Genomic DNA, 25,587 nt, shown 5'->3' with positions numbered 1-25,587 from the left:
CAAATTCCTCTTTAAAACAGACCTTTGTTGTTATTAACATACTGTATGAAAGTAGCAAATATGATGGTTTTTGTCCTACTTTTCACAACACTTGTGCTCATCATTAAAAAGTTATTAACAAATCAGGATGGTGTTTTTTTTAAATTTTGCACATACTTTTTAGCACAACACTACAGAAAAGCTGTGAGAGCATAAGCAGGTTTGTGTATAGACAGTAACAAAAATAGGTAAAACAAGATGAAAATGGGGAAAAGTGGGCAGCCCCCACGCCACAAGGAATAACTATTTGTTTGTGTTTAGGTGCTAAAAAAAAGAAGTTATACTCACCTGATAATTCGAGCCGGCTTGTTCTTAGACCGGTCCCTAGAGCCTCTCTCCCCCTCCGCTGCAACGGTGTAAGAATCCTTGTGTCATCATGTTCTATACAAGTGAATAGACATGAGGACGCTGAAGAACATTCCTTCTGGACAACGGAGAAAGAGAAATGCTTCAGTGACCGGAGAAGGAGGGAGTCGGCTTAGCAGTTTGAGTGATTATAACTTTTGTTTTTAGCACCTAGATAAAAATGAGCAGTTTCCCCCCTGCAGTGCTGGGGTAACCTCAATGAAAGGGTTAATAAAAAAATGTTCCCCAGAGCTCTTCTTTATCCTCGCCAATGCAAAATATTCCTTGGAGTTCAGCTTTAAATATAAAGGCAATTTTCTTTTATTGTTTTAATGCACCCACAAATTTAAAAAAAACAGAGCGTGCCTGTTGTGAGATGTGCCTGCACTAACCCTGCATGTGACTGGATCAGCTAACTTTTTAATTGCTACAGAAAGCAGTAGACATATTTGCAAAAACCTATGTAGTAGCCTGTTATCTTCTAGAGAGCCGGGTAGTGTGACGAGAACTGTTAGAAGCTTGGGTCTCTTCCAAGCCTGTAGTTTGTGAGTGGTGGTTGCCTGTGTTGTTGCATTTTCCTGTGTCAGGGTAGGAGGAATTATGAGGACTTTTGGTCTCTAATTATTGGCCAATGTACTGTTAAATTTTCAAGCAACATGCGTTTCTCTTTTTTTTAATCTCCCTTATGTGTGACACTATCTAAACAATAAAGTTATTTTGTACAAAACAGAAATATGATCTTGTGCAATAAGCATACATTAAATTATATCATCAAAAAAGCTCAATATTTTACTTTGTTCTAGCTTTGTTTTTTGGTATAAGTCTAAAGCAAGAGAGTGGGTGACAATTGGCAGTTATTGTTACCTGGTATAACACTTCTAGCTTTGATAAGCTCAATAGACCTTGAAGTGAACTTTGAAAGCTTAAAGAAGAACTCTAGTCGGAGGACTACTTAAAAAGTTGTGGAAAGGGTTTGGGCTTTCAAAGGTAATATATAATGGTATTAGATTATCTTTATTGTGGTGAGGATTAAATTAAAGAAAAACAATGTTAAAACATATACATATGTAATATACTAAATAATATGCAGCCTTCTATGCTGCTATTATCCGATGTCTCTTTTCCACACATAGTAAAAAGAGATTAGTAGCATGGTGAAATTTACACATACAATTGAATAAGTTGTCCCACTGACTCATCCCTCTTGGGATCATTGGGTCAGAAGTTTCAGTGAGAGACAGCTGTGTTTGAAGGGAGCTACTTTTGCTTTGCTGTCTTAGGTTATCCGTAGTGCTTTGAGGATAATTTGCTATGTATTATGTGTTTATTTGTAAAAATGTAGATAGCGTTAAGAAAACATATGAGAGTTTTAAAAGTTATATATTAAAAAAACATTGAGTTATATATTTAAGTAAAGCTGTTGCTTTGTGTTGTGTAAAAATAAAACACAAAGTAACCTTACCACAAAGCAAACTTGAACCTCATCAAACATTAATGTCATTGAAACTATTTTACATACATAAACTTATAGTGGCCCTTTAAAGAGACACTATTGCCTTGTCCATTCAGGACAAGTTTCTAAAGAACCTGGAATCCATAGTCCCATCGCACTCCTGACCGCAAAATCCCTTTTGGAAAAACGGTTGCTGCGGGCATAAGCATAAGCAAAAGCAGAGACACCGGCACTCCAAGATGAAAAGCAACAAACGTCTATTTATTGACGTGCAGCTTAACAGGTATTGCAACGAACGTTTCGGGGTCGCACAGGATCCCCTTCCTCAGGCAATAGCATACAATAGTGCAGCATAACAGGTATTGCAACAAACGTTTCGGGGTCACGCAGGATCCCCTTCCTCAGGCAATAGCATACAATTCCTCAGGCAATAGCATGCAATAACTATTAACTGTATGCTATTGCCTGAGGTCGGGGATCCTATGTCCCTGATACACACCCTGCAAGTGCTCCCTTACTGCCCCTACCTCTGTGAAAGTCCAAGAAAATAACTGGTGTCCTCTCTCCATAATAGTGCTCGAGTCTAGCAGCCAATCCCTAAGCATATGCACTGTTGCATGACAACCACTAACCCTAGTGGCCTACACCAGACAACATGAGGCATTTTAGTAACTGCTGCAATCCTGGTCATAACACAATCTGCATGGAGTTTGCATGTTCTCCCTGTGCTTGGATAGGTTTCCTCTGACTACTCCGGTTTCCTCAAACGCAAAGACATGCTGGAAGCTTAATTGGCTCCTGTCTAAATTGGCCCTCATATGTATGCATGTGAAATAGGGCCTTAGATTATAAGCTACCTGAGAGCAGAGACTGATTTAAATGTGCACTATGTAAAGCTCTGTAAAAATTGCTTGGGCTATATAAATGCCTGTAATAATAATTCAATAAATAAATAAAAAAATAAAAAATACCTATAGCTCGACCTCCACTGCCATATGTACATGGTTGGATATCCTTTATCCTATGTAGATGATACTAAAATGGAGAAGCACATGGGTGGAATAATAAAAGGAAAAGAAAAAATTAAATGTATTTGTATTTCTCATCAAGCTAATTAGAACATTAATTAGAAAAGACAGCTTTTTAGACCAGAAACTGAAGCCTGTGATTTTTGTATGTAAATTGGGTACAATAGCAGAGAACAGCGAGTACATCAAACTTTTTATAGAAGCATGAAATAAATGATCTAGGCTTCAAATTCAATTTGACAACGTCATATTAAATTGCTGTATCGTTTGTCTATGACTCCAGTTATATTAAAATTACTGAACTGAATAATATATTTATAATAACTGAACACATGATTAACTAAAATTAAATCACTTTCATGCATACACATTGTTCTGTAAATGAACTGTCAAAAAATACTTAATAATCAGGGGATTTGCTATGAATAGGCTTGGTTTCAAGACTTACAGTTTTCTACTAGAAGAATTTTACTTTACTTGAGCTATGGTTAAAGGAGAACTTATAACAAATATGCTATTGAAGAACACCAGTCACCGCTTGCTGGTGACTTTTGGTATTTTATTATTCCCCACTGAATAATATTCCAGTTGTAGCACTTGACTTACTTAAAATCTCTTTCTTTTCAGGAACCTTGATTAACAGCAGGCTTTTGCTATGGTTGTAGTTCATAACTTATGAATGCATTCCACACTGCATCTAGCTTTACTTAAACCAATAAATTAATATATTTTTTGCAAAGAGTCAATATTAATAATATTTATTGTTAGAAAGAAGGTCTCATCAACATCAAAAGCAAAGGCTTTTCTTAAAGAGGAACTTTACCCATATATTCAAAATAACAACACACACACCCTTAGGAAATGTTTAGTAATGACAATGTACAAACACATACTTCTAGAGAATTGCCAGCTTTGTATTCTTTGCATGCCTTGTTTCTCTTTTCCTCTCCATTCTTCTCACAGTGGCCATTTTTCAATAAGGAGAGATTAATATATCTCCCTTTACTTCCTGGAACTCTGGCACATGTGACTAGGAGATGTGACCATGCATATCATCTCAAGGAAGGAAAATGCCTCTCCCTGATATTACAGATGAGATTTCCCAGCAATGTTCTGCTGATGTACTTGTAATCAAGCATTGCATCCTGGGAAGGTTGCATAATTTGTGCCAAAAAGAACCAGGTTGAAGTAGGAAATTGTAAGTAAAATTAAAATATGTTTGTTTAACTAATGAACGTAAGACGATTTCACCTCAGCATCCAGAGCTACATGCGGATGTGATTTTTAGTGAAAAGAGGTAAAGGTCCATTTTAAGATTTTTTAAGGTTATGGTTTTGGGGTGGATACCTAGACTTCCAAAGGTTATGATTTTAAGGTGGAGAATTAGTCTTCCATAATTCAGTGTTTGATTTTAAATTATTAATATTCCAAAGTCTGCAAAATAAATGATGGTATTCATCATTTATTTAATAATATAATAATCATCTTTGTGTAGTATTCATCATTTGTTGTATGATACAATCATTTATTGCATGATATTCAGCATTTATTTTATGATATAATAATCATTTCTTTTATGATATATTAATAATTTATTGTAAGGTATTCTTCATTTATTTTATGATATATTAATAATTTATTGTATGGTATTCATCATTTATTTTATAATATAATAATCATTTATTGTATGGTATTCATCATTTATTTTATGATATATTAATCATTTATTGTATGATATTCATTATTTATTTTATGATAAATTAAAGCAGAATTCCAGGCACAAATTTTATTGACCCTTGCAGTGGGGTCAATAACATTTGTGCCTGGAGTTCTGCCGGTCTCCTCCTATGCAGCAGCGATGTTATATACCCTCCCTGTCCTCATGTTCAATACACTGAGGGGAATTTATCAAAGCTGGAGCAGACAAAATCTGGAGCAGCTGTGCACGGCAACCAATCAGCTTCTCTATTTCCTTTTCAAATCTTACTGCACAGTGGCCATTTTCACTAAGGGCAAATTAATCCATCTCTCTTTACTTCCTGGAACTCTGGCACATGTGACTAGGACATGTGACCATGCATATCATCTCAGGGAAGGAAAATGCCTCTCCCTGATATTACAGATGAGATTTCCCAGCAATGTTCTGCTGATGTACTTGTGATCAAGCATTGCATCTTGGGAAGGTTGCATAATTTGTGCCAAAAAGAACCAGGAAGTAGGAAATTGTAAGTAAAATTAAAATATGTTTGTTTAACTAATGAACGTAAGACGATTTCACCTCAGCATCCAGAGCTACATGCGGATGTGATTTTTAGTGAAAAGAGGTAAAGGTCCATGTTAAGATTTTTTAAGGTTATGGTGGATACCTAGACTTCCAAAGGTTATGATTTTAAGGTGGAGAATTAGTCTTCCATAATTCAGTGTTTGATTTTAAATTATTAATATTCCAAAGTCTGCAAAACCAATATATGCCCCACAATTATTAACATTTTAGTTTCTATCAACTAACAAAAATTAAGAAAAACATTAGAGCTGCTATGTGGCAGGATTTTAACAGTTTACTGTCTAAATCTCCAAAGCAAATTGGGAGATTGTAATTATAAAGTGAATGCTGTAATATTTCTATGGTCAGTTGATATGTGACCTTTACTTTTTAGGTGTGATTACATGACTGTTATCTCTTACAATACTACAGAGAGCCATCTTTCTCAATATTTTATTTATTTATTACAGGTATTTATATAGATCTGACAATGTATTCAGCACTTTACAACAGTCCCTGTCCTTGAGGAGCTTACAATCTAAGATCCCTATCTCACACGGATAGATAATAAGAACCTTGAAGTGGAGCAATGATGTGTTTTCTCTAGTTTCTCAAGAAATCTGGGGTAAAAACTATCATGAAACATTAGACCTTGCTAGGATACTATATTTTTCATATATTTAATTGTAACAAAATAGGCTTATCTTCAGGCACTAGTAGTCTTTGTTCTTAAGACATGCTTACTTTCGTGTTGCCTTTTAGAAGTTAAAGTCCAGCAACCATTACACTCAGCACCATAGTCTTTCTGTAACTTTATGGGTGAACTGGCCTTGCTGAGGCAGTGCTTTGCACTTCTCTTATAGGGCCAGAGCAGACTTCATAGCAATAACCACAGTATTACTTTTAGTTCTGTGCAACAGTGCTCAAAAAGGTCAACCTTTGCTTCTAAGCAGCTATGAGGTGGACCAGAACCATGACTGGATATGGCCTAGTCTTACTCAACTCATTTGCATGATTAGCTAGCTTCTTCTAGGACTCTGCCCACCTCCACAGAAGCTTGACCCTAATATAGCTTCTAGGCTAGGCTACCAGGAGAATGTCCAAGCATATCAACTTATATTGCAAGTTGTTACCCAGCCTTGTCAGGGTGTAGCAATGCTTCAATTCCACAGACGATGTCCCCGTGTTGTTTGGGTTCTGAGTCAGCCGATTGTCTGACACACATATGCATACTTATACCTGAACTTGAACCTGAACAGCTGTTAGTGGTAAGTGTCCCCTTAAATTGGTGGTCAGTGACAAGTGCTTCTTTACTTTGATGGTCATTGGTGAATGACTCCATACATTGCTGTTTAGTCGTGAAGTTCCCTACAAGTTATTGGTCAGTGAAACACTGCCTGCTCACTATTTTTGTTAGTGAAATGTCCCTTATGTTGGTAGTCAGTGGGAGTTAAGCATTAGTGTCAGTGGTTACTTAGCTGAGAGACAGGAGTTTCTGCTGCTCCCAGGGCTGGATTTCCTACAATTGAGGAACCTGGTCTTGCGGCAGCAGAGAGAGTAAATCTGGCCCTGGCTGCTCCCAAGCCATTGTTTATGGTTTTGCCAAGTGACGCTGACAGTGTACCAATGCAGACCTGTTGGGAGGAAGATCACTCCAGCGGACGGTGCAAGTTGGTTAGGTGTTACTAGACCTGGCCACCCAGCAGTAGAACTACAGTGTGTCAAAGACCAACACTGTCCAGGATAACATGTATTTTTGATTGTATAGTTTCATGTCTTTATGCTGTGTCTGAGCACTTGCGGGCATTGGAGTTATAGAAGAGGCAGAGAGCAGAAATAATGTCTTCAGTCTCAGGTATCTCTGAATTGGGTGTCACAGTGATTTCATAAAAGCTCAGTTTCTTTTTTAATTTAAGACTCATGGAGGTAACTTTTAAGGTGCTTGAAAAATCTAGGCATGTTTGCAGGATGCAAGATTTCAAGAAATGACTGCAGGATAAAAAAACGGTTTTAGATGTGTCAGGTTAACAGCTGTGAAATTGCAATATATCATGGGGTTCTGATAGTAGCCATCAAACTGGCTGCACAGATAGTGGCCATTATAATTGCCTTTTTTTCTTTTATACTTTACTCTTAAATGCCAGCTGTACTTTTGACAAAAAAAAGTTGAGGTGTTAGACAGCCATAGTTTGCTTTATTTCCAGGTGCTTGTTTACAGCTGGTAAAATAGTCAATTTTAAGTAAAAAGTACAGCAACCCTTTAAAAGAAACCACACACAGCCATAGGACAAACACTGCACACACAGCCATAGGACAAACACTGCACACACAGCCATAGGACAAACACTGCACACACAGTCATAGGACAAACACTGCACACACAGCCATAGGACAAACACTGCACACACAGTCATAGGGCAGACACTGCACGCACAGTCAGGGCACAGACACTGCACACACAGTCAAAGCACAAACACTGCACAGGGTAGACCCAAAGGTGCTGATGCGTTTCGGGGGAGTCCCCCCTTCCTGATTATTAAGCTCTGAGGAAGGGGGGAGCTTCACCAAAACGGATCAGCACCTTTGACGCTGCCCTACATGTATGGTGTTTTACATCGCTTGTCTCCATCTTCTATATGTGAGTAGTTTGTTATCTCTAGATATATTTTTCATTCAATAAACGGTATCACACGAGGAAAAGGCGCTGTGCTTTTGTTTGTTTCTTTGCATGGGTCATGAGGATACTTCACAGTTGTCTTTGTGGACTGTTGTTACCATACTCATGCAGCCATCTCTGAGTCCTGTGCTAACATCACCATATTACTAGAGACTATGGGGTTGATTTATTAAAAGCAAATAGGCTGTTCACTTTGAAAGGGAACTTTCATTTTGCTTTGTGAATAAGATGAAGCGCTGCTGACTTCCATCATCCAATCAAACACAAGCAAATATACTGTTTTTTTTTCTTTTCCTTGCATATGATTGGGTATTCTTTGTAAAGTGAATTTTCATCACATTCACTAAGCTATAAAGTGAGCAACCTATTTACTTTTAGTAAATCAATCCCTATATGTTGCTGTCGAGATGGCCATGTTAAATGGTTATCTAACCATGTGCAAACCTCAGTGTTTGTGGTGTTCAGTCCCTGCCTTAGCATATGATTTTCTGACTCTGGCACAGCGTGTTATACTATCATTCCCCATGTTTCTGAAGACTGTTTATGCAGAAACATTATATAATAGACATATGCGATTCGTTTCGTTCCGAATCGAAATTCGGACGAATTTTCGGAAATCCGGACATTCGGATGTATCCGAATTCCGAATTACAGACATAACGAATGCAAACGAATCCGAATTTCCATATCCGAAATTCGGTAGCGTTAGTACGAACGTTCGTTTCGTTTTCTGTTCTTATTCGTTTCTTATTCGTTTCGTTCGTTGGAGCAAAGTGACATTAGAGAAGGAGAAAAATATTTTTTCCCCCTTAAATGTCACTTTTGCTGCAAACGAACGAACGAAACGAATAAGAAACGAATAAGAACAGAAAACGAAACGAACGTTCGTACTAACGCTACCGAATTTCGTCCGAATCCGAATTCCGAATCCGAATTGACTTTCACACCCGAATCCTGAAAAACGAAATAACACAAATCCGAATTTAAAACGAAACGAAACAAATTTTTTGGCAGTGCACATGTCTATTATATAACACTTCCTAAACCACATACATAATAATCCCTTACACTTAAATGAAACACACTGTTCCAAATTAACCATTTAGATACTGGAAGGAAGTGGAATAAAATAGCTGGACTCTTAGGGTTGGTCCTACAGGTGTGACTGGCCAATTATGATGTAATAGAGTCAGTATAGGTGATCTGACTACCAGACAGGCAGCTTCTACATTGCAGAGGATCTTTGCTTTCATTGGTTTGTAGTGTCAAATTGCAGGATTGTGAATGGTCCAGATACATCTAAATTCAATGAAGGGTTGGGTTGGGGGGAGCAGTATAGAAATAGGCAATGCATTTCGGGGGCTCATACAAATACCCTCTTCATCAGGGTTTGTCCAGTGTGTGAGAATGCTTAGAGCTCTTCAGCCAGGGGTGTCCCTACATTTTCCTCTGCCTGAGGCCGGGAAAATGGGGGGCAGGTGGTTTTAGAAGTGCATATTACTGGGTGGGGGGGAGGGCGTTAGGCAGGGCAGGGGGTTCCGATGGTGCATGGTATCTCTAGCATCGGCTGTCCGGCGTCCCACTCAACTCACTGATGTCACCAGTTGCCAGTAGTTGTGCAGAACAGCCATTGCATTCCACTCAGCTCCTAGCAACCAGTGATATCAGTGAGCTGGGCACAACACAGGCCAGAGCGTCACAGGTTGCTAAGAGCTTTTAGCAACCTCGAATGCTCTGGTCCGGAAAGGGGGTGACAGACACACCTGCCACCTCCCCACATGACGCATTGAGAAGCTGCCTGAGGCAGCTGCCTCAAGCTGCCTTATTATAGGGGTAGCCCTGTCTTCAGCAGTGATTTGGCAGGGGATATTTGTACGAGCTACATAAACACATTGGCTTTTTCTATACTGTACGTAAACCCTATATTGAGTGAAGATGCCTCTGGACTATTAAATGGAGTGTGGTGCTTCAAATTATAATTATGCAAATTAGCAATTCAAGGAATGAACACACTTTTCACCGCTCATTACACTAGCCCAGTCTGAAAAGGTGCCATTTACAGATACCCTCTGGACACGTTCCCGTAGCCAGTTCTCTATCCACGTACACACTGTCAGTATTGACTAAAGACAGAATATTCAGATTCTTAAATAGGGCAAGTCAGATTTCTCAGTCTTACAGTTTTCTTAAAAAATATGATAGTATAACCCAGAAGGCTCTGGCCATTTGCAACCAAATTGAAATAGATGCCTTAATTATGTTTGTTGTTGATGAGCTGCAAAACTCTAACTGTGTATTTGACTTTTGTGCTTGCTTTGTTTTACAGTTTGTTGCTCAACCTAACTGTCAGCAGCTGTTGGCATCGCGCTGGTATGATGAATTTCCAGGCTGGAGGAGGCGGCACTGGGCAGTGAAGATGGTAACATGTGTAATAATAGGACTACTTTTCCCAGTCTTCTCTGCCTGTTACTTGATAGCTCCAAAAAGCAACCTCGGACTTTTTATCAGGAAGCCATTCATCAAATTCATCTGCCACACTGCATCATACTTGACTTTTCTCTTCCTCTTGCTGCGAGCTTCACAAAACGAATACAACATAAACCAGCCTGGACCCGCACCTGCTCCCATTGAATGGGTGATATTACCGTGGGTTTTGGGTAAATGAATTAGTGAATTCAACTGTTTGTGCAAATCATTTCTTTTTCTCTTATTTAGGATGAAAGAACACTTTCTGAATATGAGGTTTCTTCATAAATTGGTGTACACTGTTATTTAAACTACAAGCTATATTCATAACTCCTTCCCACCTTCTGTACACATGTATGTGGCAGCACTGAGGTGGGCCTTCTGGGGGCGCTGCCTGATCCGTACCACAGTCAATAAAGTACCAAGTTCACACATCACTGCGCTCGGTCGCAGAATTGTCGCTGTTTTAGGTCAAAAGCGGTTTTAGACCAGGTAGAAAACAGCGATAGTAAATTATAATCACTTGCAGAATTGAGTGATAGCGATTCGTTGGGAAATTCGTCATCAGACACTGAAAGTCACTTTCAGTGTCTGATGACGAATTTCCGTACGAATCGCTATCACTCAATTCTGCAAGTGATTATAATTTACTATCGCTGTTTTCTACCTGGTCTAAAACCGCTTTTGACCTAAAGGGACGCTTTTTGGATGCCATGGACGTTTACAAGTTTCCAGGCCGAAAGAACAGTAAAAGTGTCAGTCAGGGCACTGGACAAAGCTCTAGGGACAAAATTGAAGTGAAATAGTTTGATACATAAGTGTAATTATAGCAGATTGCATTGTATTCTGTGTATTCTGTGTAAATGTCATTTCTCACTTTTGAATTTCCCGCCGGCTCCACCCCCTGCTGTGACGGCCGAAAAACGAAAGTAAAACTCAGATGCCGGCATTGGCCGACCGCGTAGAGCAGAGGACGACGCAGGCTCGCAGGGACAAGGTAAGTGTCACTTTTCTGTGCATTCCCGAGTGTGGCTCCGGGTTACCGCTCCTGGTACTGAAAGTTAACCCCGAGCCAGACCCGGGAATACCGTCAGGGAGGTTAAATACCTTGCAGATGCCTCGGTCGGAAATGTTTAGATTTAGACAAATACATCATTACTTGAAATCGTTACATGTTCCCGAAAGTGGTGCTCTGTTGTTGACACAGTCTGAGCGGTGGTGCTCGCGGGGGCCCGGTCAATGAGGAGGGATCTCTTTAATATATGCTGCACTATTGGGTCCATTCGCAAAACTAGCTTATATGGCGGCATGGAAATCTGACCTTGGCGTAGCCCTTCCCATGGAGGAATGGCAACAGTGCACCACGAGGTTGATGTTGGGAATCCCTAATGTCTCCCTAATCCCTAATGTCTCCACTCCCTCCTGTAGTTTTCTGCAGGCAGCCTGTAGTGCAGCGGTTCTCAACCTGTGGGTCGCGACCCCGTCGGGGGTCGAATGACGATTTGCCAGGGGTCGCCCGGGAGACTCCCGCTATTAGATAGCGGCTCCCGGTCGCCCGGGAGATAAACACTTTCGATCGAGCAGAGTAAACCTTTCCCTAGGATCGTTTTTTTTTCCCCCTGACATCGGGGGCCGACGGCCGCCGTAAGTCAGAAAAAAAAACACACCATAGGAACACATAGCTAGATTCCTATTGGCTATTTCACTTTGCAATATCCAGTAGAAAACTAGCTATTGCACCCGCCCTCTGCTGCTGCCAATCAGCAGAAGGGGGACCTGAAGTTCTCCATCAGGTCCTCTTCTAGTGATTGACAGCAGCAGAGGACGGGTGCAATAGCTAGTTTGCTTTTGGCTATTGCAAAGTGAAATAGCCAATAGGAATCTAGCTATGCATTCCTATGGTGTTTTTTTAATTTTTTTATTCTGATGGCATACGCCAGTGGTTCTCAACCTGTGGATCTCTGTGTGATTTCTGCTGTGCTAGGTGAGAGTCCTCCTCAGCCCTCCCCTAGCGCAGCATTGTCAGTTCTCCAGCCACACCGCCAGATGTCACTGCAGCAGCCGCGTCATCCCTACATTTTACCGTTGGGGGTCACCACAACTTGGCAAATGTTACCAAGGAGTCCCGGCCCTAGAAAGGTTGAGAACCACTGCTGTAGTGGGTGGGGACTGCTTGGTTCCTCCGACGGCTCTGTCCTCTACATAGATTATGTGCAGCACAGTGATGATGTCAGTGCTACTTATTATGGCAACAGTAGGTTTTGCGCACAAAGTGGATTTACATCCTTTGTGACTATCGAGGAATAAACTTAAACGTTTTTGTGCCCAGAGTTCAGTTTTAAGTCTGGTTGCAGTACAGTGACATAGTTCTTATCGAAGGCAATTTGGCGAATACTCTAAACATTTTTTTATGACATCAGTTGGACAGAACCTGCAAAACAAGTATGTATATTTTTGAGCTCATGCAAGAACACTGTGAAAAGTGTAGTAATGCCCAAGGAACAGAAACAAACTATTTTTGTCTGATCTGAGTTCAGGAATCAGTTTGCCCAGCATGATTGGTCTTTGCCCTGTTTTACTTGGGGGAACATAGCTTGGCCTACATTCTGCCCAGATCACACAGACTGCAGAGTCTAGTTATATCCTGTTCTAGCATGCTAAAATCTTTTGCAGATCATTAGCTTTCCTGAGATTAGTGTAGAAACAGGGACACATCTATTTTCCTGGCTTAGTTATTGCTGTGATTTTTGTTTGATTTGATCCCAACATTCACACCTCTGAGATGCGACGTCACAGAGGTCTGCAGGGTGTGCTCATGTTGTACACTGCGGTAGGCAGCCTACTCATCTAAATAGGCTGCTTACCACAGCTAAATCTCACTTAAAGAAGTGTGTGCACTTTTTTTTTAATCGAACCGGAATACATTGCATGTTAATAGGTTACCATGCAATGTGGTGCAGTACAACGCATATGTGATGGATTGGTGCGTTGGGGTGCCATTTGGAAATAATTAAATAGCATCACAGCTAACATTGCACACACTCCCTCATCGCAAGAGAAATACGGAGCTGCTATTGTTGCCCTACTTCTGAGAATGCTGGTTGCCTGGCTGACTCATTAATCCAGATTTATCATATGTTGGTTATGTCAATCTCCAAAACTCTTACGAGGTCTATAATTAAGCCCACGTGGTGAAACGCATGAGAAGCATTGGTGTGGGAGAGACTCATTGTGGTGTACATGCTGCATTTCGTATTTTGGATCTTACTTTGGATTTCGTTTTTGGATTTGCTTGGATTTTTGGATCAGCCTGCACCCAGCGTATGTATTGATTGCAGCTGAAGATGGAATCAGAGCGGTGAGTCCACAGAGTTCTTTGAAATTGATGTATGTTGGTTATGTGTTTACATGATGCACTGAGATCTTGAGGAATGCTGAAATAAGTTTTACTTGCTTAGAAGAATGTTGTATACATTTATATAGGAATACAGCATTATAGAGGAAACATAACATAACATCCTCTATATATAATTTGTGAGTAAGCACTAGAGACAAACATTGCAGTATACTGCCATCTACAGCTCAAAGGATAATATTATAGCTCTGAATGTCAGTAATACAAATCAGTGTTATGCATTTTCCAACACGTCTTCTCAACAGCATATGCGTTGCTATATAATGTTTATCTTCCTTTGGCAATGGCTTGGTAAATGCATCGACAGTCATTTCTTCTGATGAGCAATATTGCATCTCAATAATAGCTTGCTCTTGAGTGTCCCTAAGCAGATGATACTTCACGTTGATGTGCTTGGTTTTAGGGTTGACCCTTTCTGTTTGTGTCAACTATACACATCATTGGTTGTCTACAAAGATTGGGATGGGGTTTGACATGTCTATACCCATGTCCATTAAAAGCTGGCGAATCCATATTGCTTCTTGACAAGCATGTGCTGCTGCTATGTATTCAGCTTCAGTTGAGGAAAGTGCAACAATTGCTTGCTTTCGCTTAGACCAACTTATGGTTTCTTCCCCGTATTGCAAGATGTAACCACCTGTGGATTTGCGGTCTGTGCAGTCTCCGTCCCAATTAGTGTGCTGTCACAATAGTTGTATAAAATGACACAATCCATAGTCATAGTTGATATTCATATTAATGGGAAATAAGAATCACATATTTTATTTTTCTTAATCTATTTGCTCATTGGTATTGTATAGCTAATTCATATACTGACATCTTGTGGTCATTCTGGTTATTGCAATGTTTTTTCTGTGTTCCCTCCCATCTATGATGCATTTCCCCTTTCTTGTTCAATACGAGTCGAGTGTCATGGTTATTCGTAACATAACCACATGTACATGCTAGCTTGAAACATTATCATTCTTGGCCACCTTAAATACCGTTTATGCATTCATCTGCTGTATCCTGTTGTCTGCTGTAACTAACCTGCTGCATGCAATAAAGCAATCGTAGATAAAAAGGTGTTTGGTGAGTTCAGCTATCTGATAAGGATTGTCCTCAGTGATTATATCTGCTTATACAGGCCAGGCACAGAGGTCTCAGCCAGGGATAAATCGCTAATACAACCACCGGAGTCAGAATAATTAGCATCCGCATATCCAACCAGTTTTGGAATATGCAGTCGTAGCTTCATCATAATTGTTCCTTTTACGTATTGTATTACCCTCTTTACTCTTTCCAGTCACACTGACAGGGTGCTGCGACTTTTCTAGCGAGTATGCCCACTTCTGCCGCTACGTCTGATCTTGTCACAGTGGCAAAGTATAGTAGCTTTCCGATTGTTCTGCGATGCATGTCATTGTTGTGTAGTAAGTTTTATGCTTCATTGCTCTTTTGGTAGCCTGGTGCCATAGGTGTTTTTACTTCCTATGCATCTTGCATGTGGAATTGTTTCAAAATTTCTGCAATTTTCTGACTTTGGTTGAGAAGATAGCTTCCATTTTCTTCCTCCTCTATCTGAATTCCCAGATAGTGACTGATGTTTCCTAGCTTTTTGATTTCAAAGTTTTGTTTTAGTTTGTGAACTATTTGACTGTAGTCCCCTTCTTGTAGAAAACAGATTATAATGTCATCAACATAAATTAGGATGTATATCATTCTGTCTTCATGATTCCTGGAATAAAGACAGGGATCTGTTTTGCTTCTTGTGAATCCCTCTTTCGTGAGTATTTCACTCACTTTCTCATTCTATATTCTTGCAGATTGCTTGAGTCCGTAGATGCTCTTCACACACGAGGTTGTGTCCTTGTTCAATCCCTGGTGGTTGCTCTATGTAGAGATCTTCCTTAATGTCTATATATAGGAAAGCAGTTTTAATATCTAGGTGTTTCACTTGCATGCCCTTCCCGGCTGCGATGCTAAGGAATGTTCTGATGGTGGAGTGTTTTACGACGGCAGCTAATGTTTCATCATAGTCTTCGCCAAATTTCTGGGAGTATCCCATGAAAACTAATATTTCCTTCTGCATCAAGTTTCACCTTAAAAGTCCATTTGCTTTCTATAGTTCTGCAATCGGGGGTAAACTCCGTGAGTGTCCAGGTTTTATTTTCTGTAAGTGATTTTTTTTCTTCTTCTGCTGTCTTTCTCCATTGATTGGCTTCGTGTTTTGGTAATTTTTCTATGTCTTCCCACGATGTTGGTTCGAGTATGCCATGTGTCTTAGCAGTATGTGACAGCTTGCAGGGTGGTATTGTTCAGCAGAATTTAACATGGAACTTGACTTATCCCTTGTGAGTTCCACCTCTTGTTCTGACTCCTGTGTGGCTTCACTTTGCTCAGCTTCCTTTGCTTGTTACCAGGCGAATTTGCTTCACAACTCCCCGGGATCATTGTTTCTGGTGATGAGTTCTCATTGAAATAAACGCTGCGACTTATTGTCACTTTGTCAGTCTTTGGGTGGAGGATTCTATATCCCTTGCTTTGATCACTATAGCCCATCAGAATACCTTCTATGACTACAATTTGGATCACTTCTCGGGAATATATACATACGTTTTACATCCAAACACTCTAATGTGCCCTAGGCTAGGCTTCGTTCCATGCCACATTTCAAATAGGGTGCTTTTAACGGCTTTTGATGGTAGTACCCAGGAATCATTATATAATATATAATATATAAATTGAAAAAGAAAATCCCCCCATCTGTGGTCTAACACCATCTACTACAAAGAAAAGCTGTCTTGTTAAGGACAAAGCTGCCAAAGAGACCACAACATGGACCAAGGGGTCAAACACTTATCAAAATCTTTATTAACCCACATCTAAAACTGACTGATGTGTTCAACATCTAGCGGCCATGACAGCGGCCAATGCCGTTTTTTCCAAATGCCGGCATTCTGTAAGTCCTTTTTAATTTTCTATTGGCTGGAGAATGTTATGATGCTACGTAGGGGTAGGAGGTTCCTTTTCTGTACACTTAAATATGTATCTCTATTTAAAGGGTGTGGGTTTTTTATGTGGTGTTATTCTGAATCTGTTGAAGTGGACCCTGTGCGGCCCCGAAAGCGCATGTATTTGAATGGCATTGTTCTGTCATTAAATTGACTTTTGCTAATTACACTTGGAAGTATGGTGTGCTGGTGACATCCTTTGAAATCATTCTATATTTCACGGTGCCGACCATGGTCACCTGTGTTTTACAGGTTACCAACTAAGTCCGGTAAGGAGTGCAACAAGATACAGTATACCACGTGGATGGTGTATTGACTCAGGTGCAACAAGTCAAATGGCATGTGATGAGACCTTCTTCACAGAAATTGATTTCAGAACAAAAGACAAATGGGAAAAGTATAACTGCAGAAGGTAACGTTTAAGAATTCTTGAACTGCATCACATCGTCAGGGGACAAGCAGAGTATCCTCATGAAAAATGCACTGTATGTTCCAGAAGGAAGCCTTCTATCTGTGAAAACCCTTACTAATAACGGTCTCACAGTTCAAATCCTAAACAATAAGCAAATCCTTACAAAAGGAAAATTGGATGAACACCTATACAGACTCATCACCGCAGATGAACAAGTCAAAACAGCCACTCATAATCCACACAACAAATGCAACCACCTATGGCACAGACGACTAGGGCACCAAAACCCAGAAGCCATAAAATACATTATAAAGAGAGGCTTATGAGGCTTATCAGAAAATATAACCATGCTGCCCTACTAAATGCTCATGACATTCAAATGCTGTATGGAAGCAAAGGCCACACGTACCCCACTTCCACAGGCCGCTGAAAGACAGACCAACATAAAAAACAGTTAAAAACACACCCACATCCCTGATCACAACTCTGTACCGTGTATTTTTTTTTTTTTACTGTAGATAGGCTTGGTCCACTGATACATATGAACTCCTTTTAAATGTTTACTAGCTGATGAGTAAAAAAAAAAATATATATATATATATATATATTTTTTTCATTATATAGCAGTCAAAAAAATGACACATATTTTCTGCTTTCCTGTGTAGAACACACTGCTAGCTGTTACTTGATCTCTTTCTCTCACTGTAGATGATAATTGAGGCTTGACAAGATGATATAATAGTAATTACCAGCAGAAAATTGGGTAGTATCCAGTAAATGTTGTAATTATGCTAAATTAATAGAGGAATATTAATCTGATGAATAATGTTTTTCATGCCCACCTTCTTTTATTATGGAGAGTGAAAAGATAGATATGCTCAATGTTTCTTTAAGTGCTTAGAAATGACGGTAGGAGATAATGATGGCTTCTCCATCAAAGTTAAACTCCAGGCAAATAGCTAATTGCACAGATTTATCTACTTATTTATTATTACAGGTATATATTTAGCACCAACAATTTATGCAGTACTTTACATGCTACACATTCACATCAGTCTCTGCCCTCAAGAAGCTTACAATCTAAGGTTCCTATCTTACATGCAGTGGCAGAACTATCACCTTAGCGACCCAGGCGGCTACTATGGGGCCCGGGGCACTGGTGGCTGTAAAGGAGGAACACGCCACTGTTTAGATCGCTGACAAACCTGTCAGTGATCTGTGCAGATGTGCGTTCCTCCTCACAGCCATTGCTGAGTCAGTGACACCCAGCAGCTACAGAGGAGGAAGCTGGGCACGTCAGCGGAGGAGGAGGCGGGGCCCGGTGTCAGCAGTGGAGGAGGATGCAGGGCCATCCAGCAACCCCGGAGGAAGAGGAGGCTGACAGCAGATTGGAGCTGACAGGTAAGAGGTATGCAGGGGTGTGACCAGCCCACCTGAGACCCTGCGGAGCCCACTATACAGAGTCTATGGGGGGCTCTGCAGGGCCACTCTCAGATGGGCTGTGTGGGATCTCAGGTGGGCTCTGCAAGGTGTGTAACTAGAAATCACAGGGCCCCATACAAAATGTTGCTATGGGGCCCTGTGATTTCTAGTTACGCCCCTGCTCACATGCATACATACAGGGCCATGTTTGCATTTTTAGCATTTGAGAGATGTTTAGTGCCAAATGGACCCCCAAACACAATCAATGTTTTTTACACAGTGAGGGTTCTGCTTTCTGTAAAACAATAGAGGGATTTCATTAAAGTGATATAAAAAGTCAAAGGGTTTTTAAGCTATTTCAAATGCTGATGAAATCACTTACAGTGGATGCTGCTCCTTGATGTTTAAATGTTTTAGTTTCCTGCAGAATCAGCTGGTCCCCTGAGCACTGGCACTGATATCCTGTTTTGGGGTTGACTCCTTTCCCTTGCAGGGTCCTAAGGATCCTCCCTTGTGTGTCTCTACAAACAAACAACCACAGCAAGATAGGACACTCCCCTTTCCCCTGCTCCCTACTCCTCCCTTCTCCCTGTGCTGTCCCTTGTGATCTTGTACTCGACAGGAAGTTCAGGGAATTGAAAGATTTGGTGCCAGCTCTTTGGAAAAACGACGATTGTAAGTGTGTTATGGTGATCATATGTCGATTCATTCATAATTATAAGTATGAGACCAGGGACTGCTAGTGACAGTAGTGGCGTCACGCGGTGGTGCGGCCCGCATCCGGGTGCCATCTTTGGAGGGGTGACACCAATATGACTGATAGTCATTTTGGTGTCACCCCTTATGGAATGTCGGGCACTCGGTCACGGACCGAGAGCCCGACAGTGTCAGGAGAGACCTTATCCCGCCGGGTGAACGTCCCCTCCTCTCTCAGCCGGCGTCCATCACAAAGATGGCCGCCGGCAGGCGTCAAAAAGACCATTGCGCGTGCGCGATGACATCAAATAGAACACAGATTAGAGGTCTCTCAGCACAGGACATCTTGCCTGAGATTGCAACCAAGAACAGATTACCTCTTTAACTGGAGTGGATGTCTGTTAAAAAGTCTGTTACAAAGAATTTAAAAGTATGGAGAGAAGATTTGTTATTTTCAGTTCAGAATAATTTCTACTAGGCTTCACAGTAATTTGGCAAACAGTCTCTTCATGATGACCCAGGCAAAGAAGAGCTGTAGAGAACAAAATAGTTTTTCTTATATAAATTACCAAGATAAACCGCTGGAACTAGAATAGGAATCAGAATCTGGAGGCAAACCAGACGATGGAGGAAAACAAGTGATAAGCAATTACATTTCTATATTTGGTTTTACTGTGCTCGGCCTGCTTAATAACTGCAAGATAATTGCTTAATGTTTGCATTTCTAGACTAAAAATAGATATAACATTTTTTTACCTGGACCGCTTTTAAAGTGCTGCTGTATAAACAGGACTGAATGTACAATATATGTTTTTGCAAGCAATTTGTTAACATAAAACATTTAACAAAAAGAAAAACTTTGGAGGAAACATTGGGTGTCAGCTATTTTATGTATGACAAGGAGGGATATGATTGGTTTGCAAAGTAAAATGTAATTTATCATGCCATCACTTTATTGCTGAATTAGAAAGATTTCACACAGGAGAAGGGTTCTTCAGTTTACTGTATAGAAGCATGTTTAAGGAATTAGCAACAAATAAGATTTTTGACCTTCAGTTTTATTCTTTAATTAACAATCATGAATGCACGTAAACATCTATTTATTTATATTATATTTGTTCATTCTGTAGTACTTTTACATGAAAGTAATTCCCAGAATGCAGTGTGCTCCTTGAAAGCAGTGTTGTGGCCAGTTATTTTCCTGTCTGAGATACCACCTGAGGTGGTTGCCTTAGGTGGCATCTCATTGGGTCACATGGGGGGACAGTTGGTGTGCATGCCTCCCCCTTTCTGGCCAGAGCGTCCCAAGTTGATAAAAGCTCTTAACAACTGTGATTTTGTGCCTGACATCTTGTCCAGCTTGTGGCAACCAGTGACATCCAGGAGCTGAGCGTTACTTTCTGGTTGCCAGGAGCTGAGCAGGACACTCTGGTCAGCTTCTCGCCCAGCTCCTGGCAGCCAGTGATGTCAGTGAGCTGGATGGGACGCCAGACGCCACCCCCCCTTTAATTTGCCCTCCCCTATAATGTGCCCACCCCTCCACACACATACACTTCAAGAGGTGAATAGTCTAGGGACACCCCTGTGTATAACTATAGTGTGGTGTTTTTATGTTGTGGTTAAAATTATGAATTTCTATACACCATTCTGTACATTATACACTCCATAACACCCTACTTTGCATGCTGTGTTTTATGGTATAGGCTTTACACCACAGCACTCTTTACACTGTACTTTATGATATATACTCCACACTGCTCTGCTCTGTATACTGTGTTGTACATTATTTTACTACACCACTTCATGCTGTACATTGTGCTGTATGTTATATACTCTAAACCCTTCTAATCGGTACACTGTGCTGTATGCTATATGTTTACATAATTCCACTCTGTACACCAGGGGCGTGCAGTCAGAGGAGGCAGGTGAGGCAGAGCCTCACCTAGTATTATGAAGAAAAAAGGTGTCAGCTTCAAGCCTGAAGCTGACAGCTTTTTCTTCATTCAGTGCGGCTTGTTACAGGTTACACAGCAGGGAAATACTCCCCACAGTGTAACCTGTTATGGACGCTGCATCCGGCTTTTGACAGGTAGTTAGGTTACACAGCAGCGGGCTTCACCACTGCTTGTGTAACCTAACTTGGTGAGGCAAGAGCTGTCACATACTCTGTGTTAGAGGTGTGAGGTTTGTGGATGGCTTGGACCAATGGCAATGCGCCATTGGTCCAAGCTGTCCAATCAAAAAAACGAAAAAAAAAACGCACTGAGGCCATCGATCTCAATGCCGCAGCAGTGACGGGCAAATGTGGGACAGGGAGGCTCTTCCCTGTCTCCTCCCTGTCTCCTCCCTTCCTCCTCCCCACACAGCTTGGTTACCGACCTGGGAGGGTTTGGTTTTCGGTGGGGTGGGGCTTCAGCGAGATGGGAGGTGGAGCTGTGTCAGGACTGGGCGGAGCTTCGACAGGCTGGGGGGTGCCTCACCCAGCACAGAAGGCATGTTACTGCTGTACACTGTGGTGTATATTATATGCTTTACACTGCTCAACTCTGTACACTGTACCATAAGCTATATGTGTCACACTGCTGCACTCTATACACTATGCTTTATTTTAGGTGTTTAATTGTGCTGTACTCTGTATATTGTGCTTTTTGCTATATGCTCTACACCATTCAACTCTGTTCACTGTGCTGTATGTTATATGCTCTATAATCCCTCACTCTGTACACTGTACTATATATTATACACACTGATCCACTCTGTACAGTGTGCTGTATGTCGTAGGCTCTACCCCCACTCCACTCTGTGCAATGCTCTCTATGCTATATGCTCTGCATAATTCCACTTTGTAAAGTATGTTGAATACTGAGTGACGTGTGGTACCTCTTGCTCGGGGTGAGGCATTCCCCAGCCCTGCCCCCTGCCACTGAAAGCCCGTCCCTGCAGCTCCACCTCCTGCCGGCGGAAACCCCAACCCATCCCAAAGCTAGTGTAAAGGAGGAAGGAAGGAGACAGGGAGGAGCCTCCCTGTCCCTCACTTGCTCCTCACCGCTGAGGCTCTGTGACAGGTTACACAGCGGGGAGGATTTCCCTGCTGTGTAACCTGTTAGATGCCGATCTGAATGGAGAAAAAGCTGTCAACTTCATGTCCTCCACAATTCTGGGTGAGGCTATGGGGTTGATTTACTAACCTTATAAACACACCACGAACAAGTATACACCTCTGTAGTGTGTTACCTCCCAGCATGATCTATTGGTGGAATCTAGACACCTTTGTAGTGTGTACACACCCAGCAGGTGTGTTGTGCAAAGCCCTGGATGAATTGCAAGGTGATGTTGTGTAAATTAGCTCTATGTTGTGTTGCTTGCGTTGATGAATGCAGGAATGTAAATGCATGAGCTAACCATTTTTGTCTAAACTGTGAAGCAGCATTATATATGCATCATGTGCATGATTTTTCCATATATGGCATTAGTGGAAATATGCTTTTAGAGACTTTTTGGTTGATAAATACGTTTTGCTGTGTGAAAATCACACGCACCAGGTGCGTGTGTTTAGGTTAGTAAATCACCCCCTATGCCTCAGCTGCCTCCCCTGACTGCACGTCCCTGGAATACTCCACACTGCACTCCATTCTGTACACTATAATGTATACACTGTGAATTAAGAAATCCACTCATTCATTCATTCATTAGAATTAAAAAAGCACAGCATATATAACATTGTATAATATACACACTGAAGGCACATATTTTCAAAGGTGTTATTCGAGACAAGAGGTGATAAATATAGCTGTTTCCACTTTTCAATGTTTTGAAGATCTGATACTTTGTGGTTTCATCTAAGAAGGAGCACCAGTTTGTCAGCATATGTTTTATTTTGTTACAATAATGTCACAGTGAAAGTAAATATATTGTTAAATATGAAGGGATACCCAGACAAGTCATTTTTTATTTTGTTCACTTTAAAGTGACACTAAACTCAGGAGTTAAATCTTAAAAATACATTGAAGTACCTTAACTATTAACAAAAATGGATTTTACTTGTGTATCACTCGGCTGTAGATCCTCAAATCATCTCTGAATTGGTGCTGGCACTGTCCTTCGTTCTAGAGCAGGGGTGGCAAACACAAGGCCCGCGGGCCGAATCCGGCCCGCCGGACCTTGTAATGTGGCCCGCACAGCAGCCAGGGCCGGTCCACTATGCCGACTCTGTGCAGAGCAGTGTCTACTGTGTGGTAGCGAGCAGAGCCGGCACTACCACACAGTAGACACTAGAGGGCGCTGGTGGGGGAGCCCAGAGAAACACCTTGCTGGTGCTGTTCTTGCAGCCTGCACTGTCCCGGTATAGGCCGAGATATTAACATATGAATGGGCCGCGGTAATTTGCATATCAATAAGCCGCAGCCCATGCATATGTAAATATCGCGCCTCATTCATATGCAAATCACCGCCCCTCCCCCGCTGCTAAGAGAAGGGAAGAGAAGACTGCAAGAACAAGGTATGTGTATGGTCAGGGATTTACTCTCCCTGCCGCCCCAAGGCCAGATTCCACAATACACCCCCCTCCCCGCCAACTTTTTTTTCTCACTCCTGTGATTGAATACAATCTCATGTTTAGTTTACTCATTTGTATTGAGATTGCAAACCATCACGGGAGCGAGCTTGGAGCGGTGACTACTTTACAGCACACACAGGGACCATGGAGAACAAAAGTAGCCACCCTCCAGAAGGAAGGACAGTGTCAGCACCAATTCAGAGATGATTTGAGGATCTACAGCCGAGTGATACACAAATAAGATACATTTTTGTTAATAGTTAAGGCACTTCAATGTATTTTTAACTTTTAACTCCTGAGTTTAGTATCACTTTAAGAAATAGCATTCCTATGTTTAGATATTTCTTAATCAAATGTTACAGAAAATAATTTACAGAAAAATAAATCACTTTAATGGCCCGCCACGCCCCCTCCTACCCCACTAAAAAGTGAGCCGGCCGCAATGTGAGGCAGTGCGTTCCGGACAAAATCGGGCCGGAACGCACTGCATCTAGTGTGACTGAGCCCTTAAGTAGACTATCCCACTTGATTTTTGATCTTACTGATAAGTAATGATCAGTAGAAACTTTATGATAGAAACTTTAAAACTTCCTTTTGGCTTCTCAGCAGGAGGTCTTCACAGATGGCTTTCTCACTGTCGCATGCTGTGCTTTTTTATAAGCTCTACTAAGGGAAGTTTTAAGGCTGAATCTGACAATTTGAAGATTTGGATTAGTGTAGTATTAAAAAGACTGCTGACTTCAGCAGTGTCGCTTTAACCTTCACATACTGTATATCATACATGCTTGATGCAAAATATGTTTTAGAGAAATGTCTCCAAGAGAAAGCTAATCTTAAACCTTAGCAACAGCTTTAATTTTTTTTTTTGTTAACCTTGTTTGATGTATTTTTAGCATGATCATCATACGCTCCTCCTTCAAGATGGAGGCGGGCATGCACAGAGCGCGCTGGCGGCCAACATGGCCGCCGGCGTGTTCTGAAAACGAATTTATGTATGCCCGAATATCATTTTAGTGTATTCGGGCATATGTTAAATTTGTTATTTCGGATTTGGATAAACCGCCGAATCAACTGATTTGCACATAATAATAATAATAATAATAATAATAGTAAATAAACATAAAATGTATAATAGTGAATAAACAGTCAGACTAGAGAAGGGGTGGGGACTTAGTGCTTGCTATACCTCTCCCCACAGGACTGCTTTTATTTTAGGCTTCAGCCTGGGATGAAGCCACAGCTAGCATTAACATAAATATAGAGGTGCTTTTATTCCCCAATGAAGCCACTGTTTCAAACAGGACCAAGTGTTTTATGCATTTGGTCCCTTGACAGATAAAATAAAAATGTAAATTTTTAGTGAGACTTCTTCTTCACTAGTTCTGACTAGTTTTGGTATTACTAGTGTAAAATGTGAGTGGACCACCAAATTGTGTAACCATCATATGTATCTAGGATGCGGTAAATGTACTAACAAGTGTGCTTAGCTATGTAGTGTACACTCCTGCTTCCGAACATCTGCCAGCTAAGTAGTACCATGCCAAAAATAAAAATGTGATTTCAACGAATGTGTTTTGGCCTATATAACTGCTCCTGTAAAGTGCATACTGATATCCTTAAAGGTGACTAAAAAACACTAATAGTAAATCAATCTAAAAGTGTTAGCCCTTGGGTAAATATGGGTATAGTTTTTTAGTATGTCCAGTTGTGGTACCACATTTGAGTGGCAGCACAGGCAAGTCTGAAAGGTCAGACCTTTGAAGGTGTCTTCCAAAAAGGAAATACATTTTTTAAGCTTTGAATTTAAAAGTTTTAAAACTGAT

The 25,587-nt window shown here is 41.0% G+C and overlaps 1 protein-coding gene across 1 annotated transcript in view; it reads left to right on the top strand.

Moving 5' to 3' along the window:
* TRPC4 (transient receptor potential cation channel subfamily C member 4) overlaps nt 1-25,587 on the top strand; it is a 146,344-nt gene that overhangs the window by 85,065 nt on the left and 35,692 nt on the right. The window contains exon 4 of the mRNA XM_018560171.1: nt 10,132-10,462. Coding sequence (XP_018415673.1) covers nt 10,132-10,462 — 331 coding nt within the window. The remainder of the gene's footprint in view (nt 1-10,131; nt 10,463-25,587) is intronic.

The sequence above is a fragment of the Nanorana parkeri genome, unplaced genomic scaffold, assembly GCF_000935625.1.
Source record: "Nanorana parkeri isolate BGI_ZX_2015 unplaced genomic scaffold, ASM93562v1 scaffold436, whole genome shotgun sequence".
Lineage (NCBI taxonomy): Eukaryota > Metazoa > Chordata > Amphibia > Anura > Dicroglossidae > Nanorana > Nanorana parkeri.
This window is presented reverse-complemented; position numbering and strand designations above follow the sequence as displayed.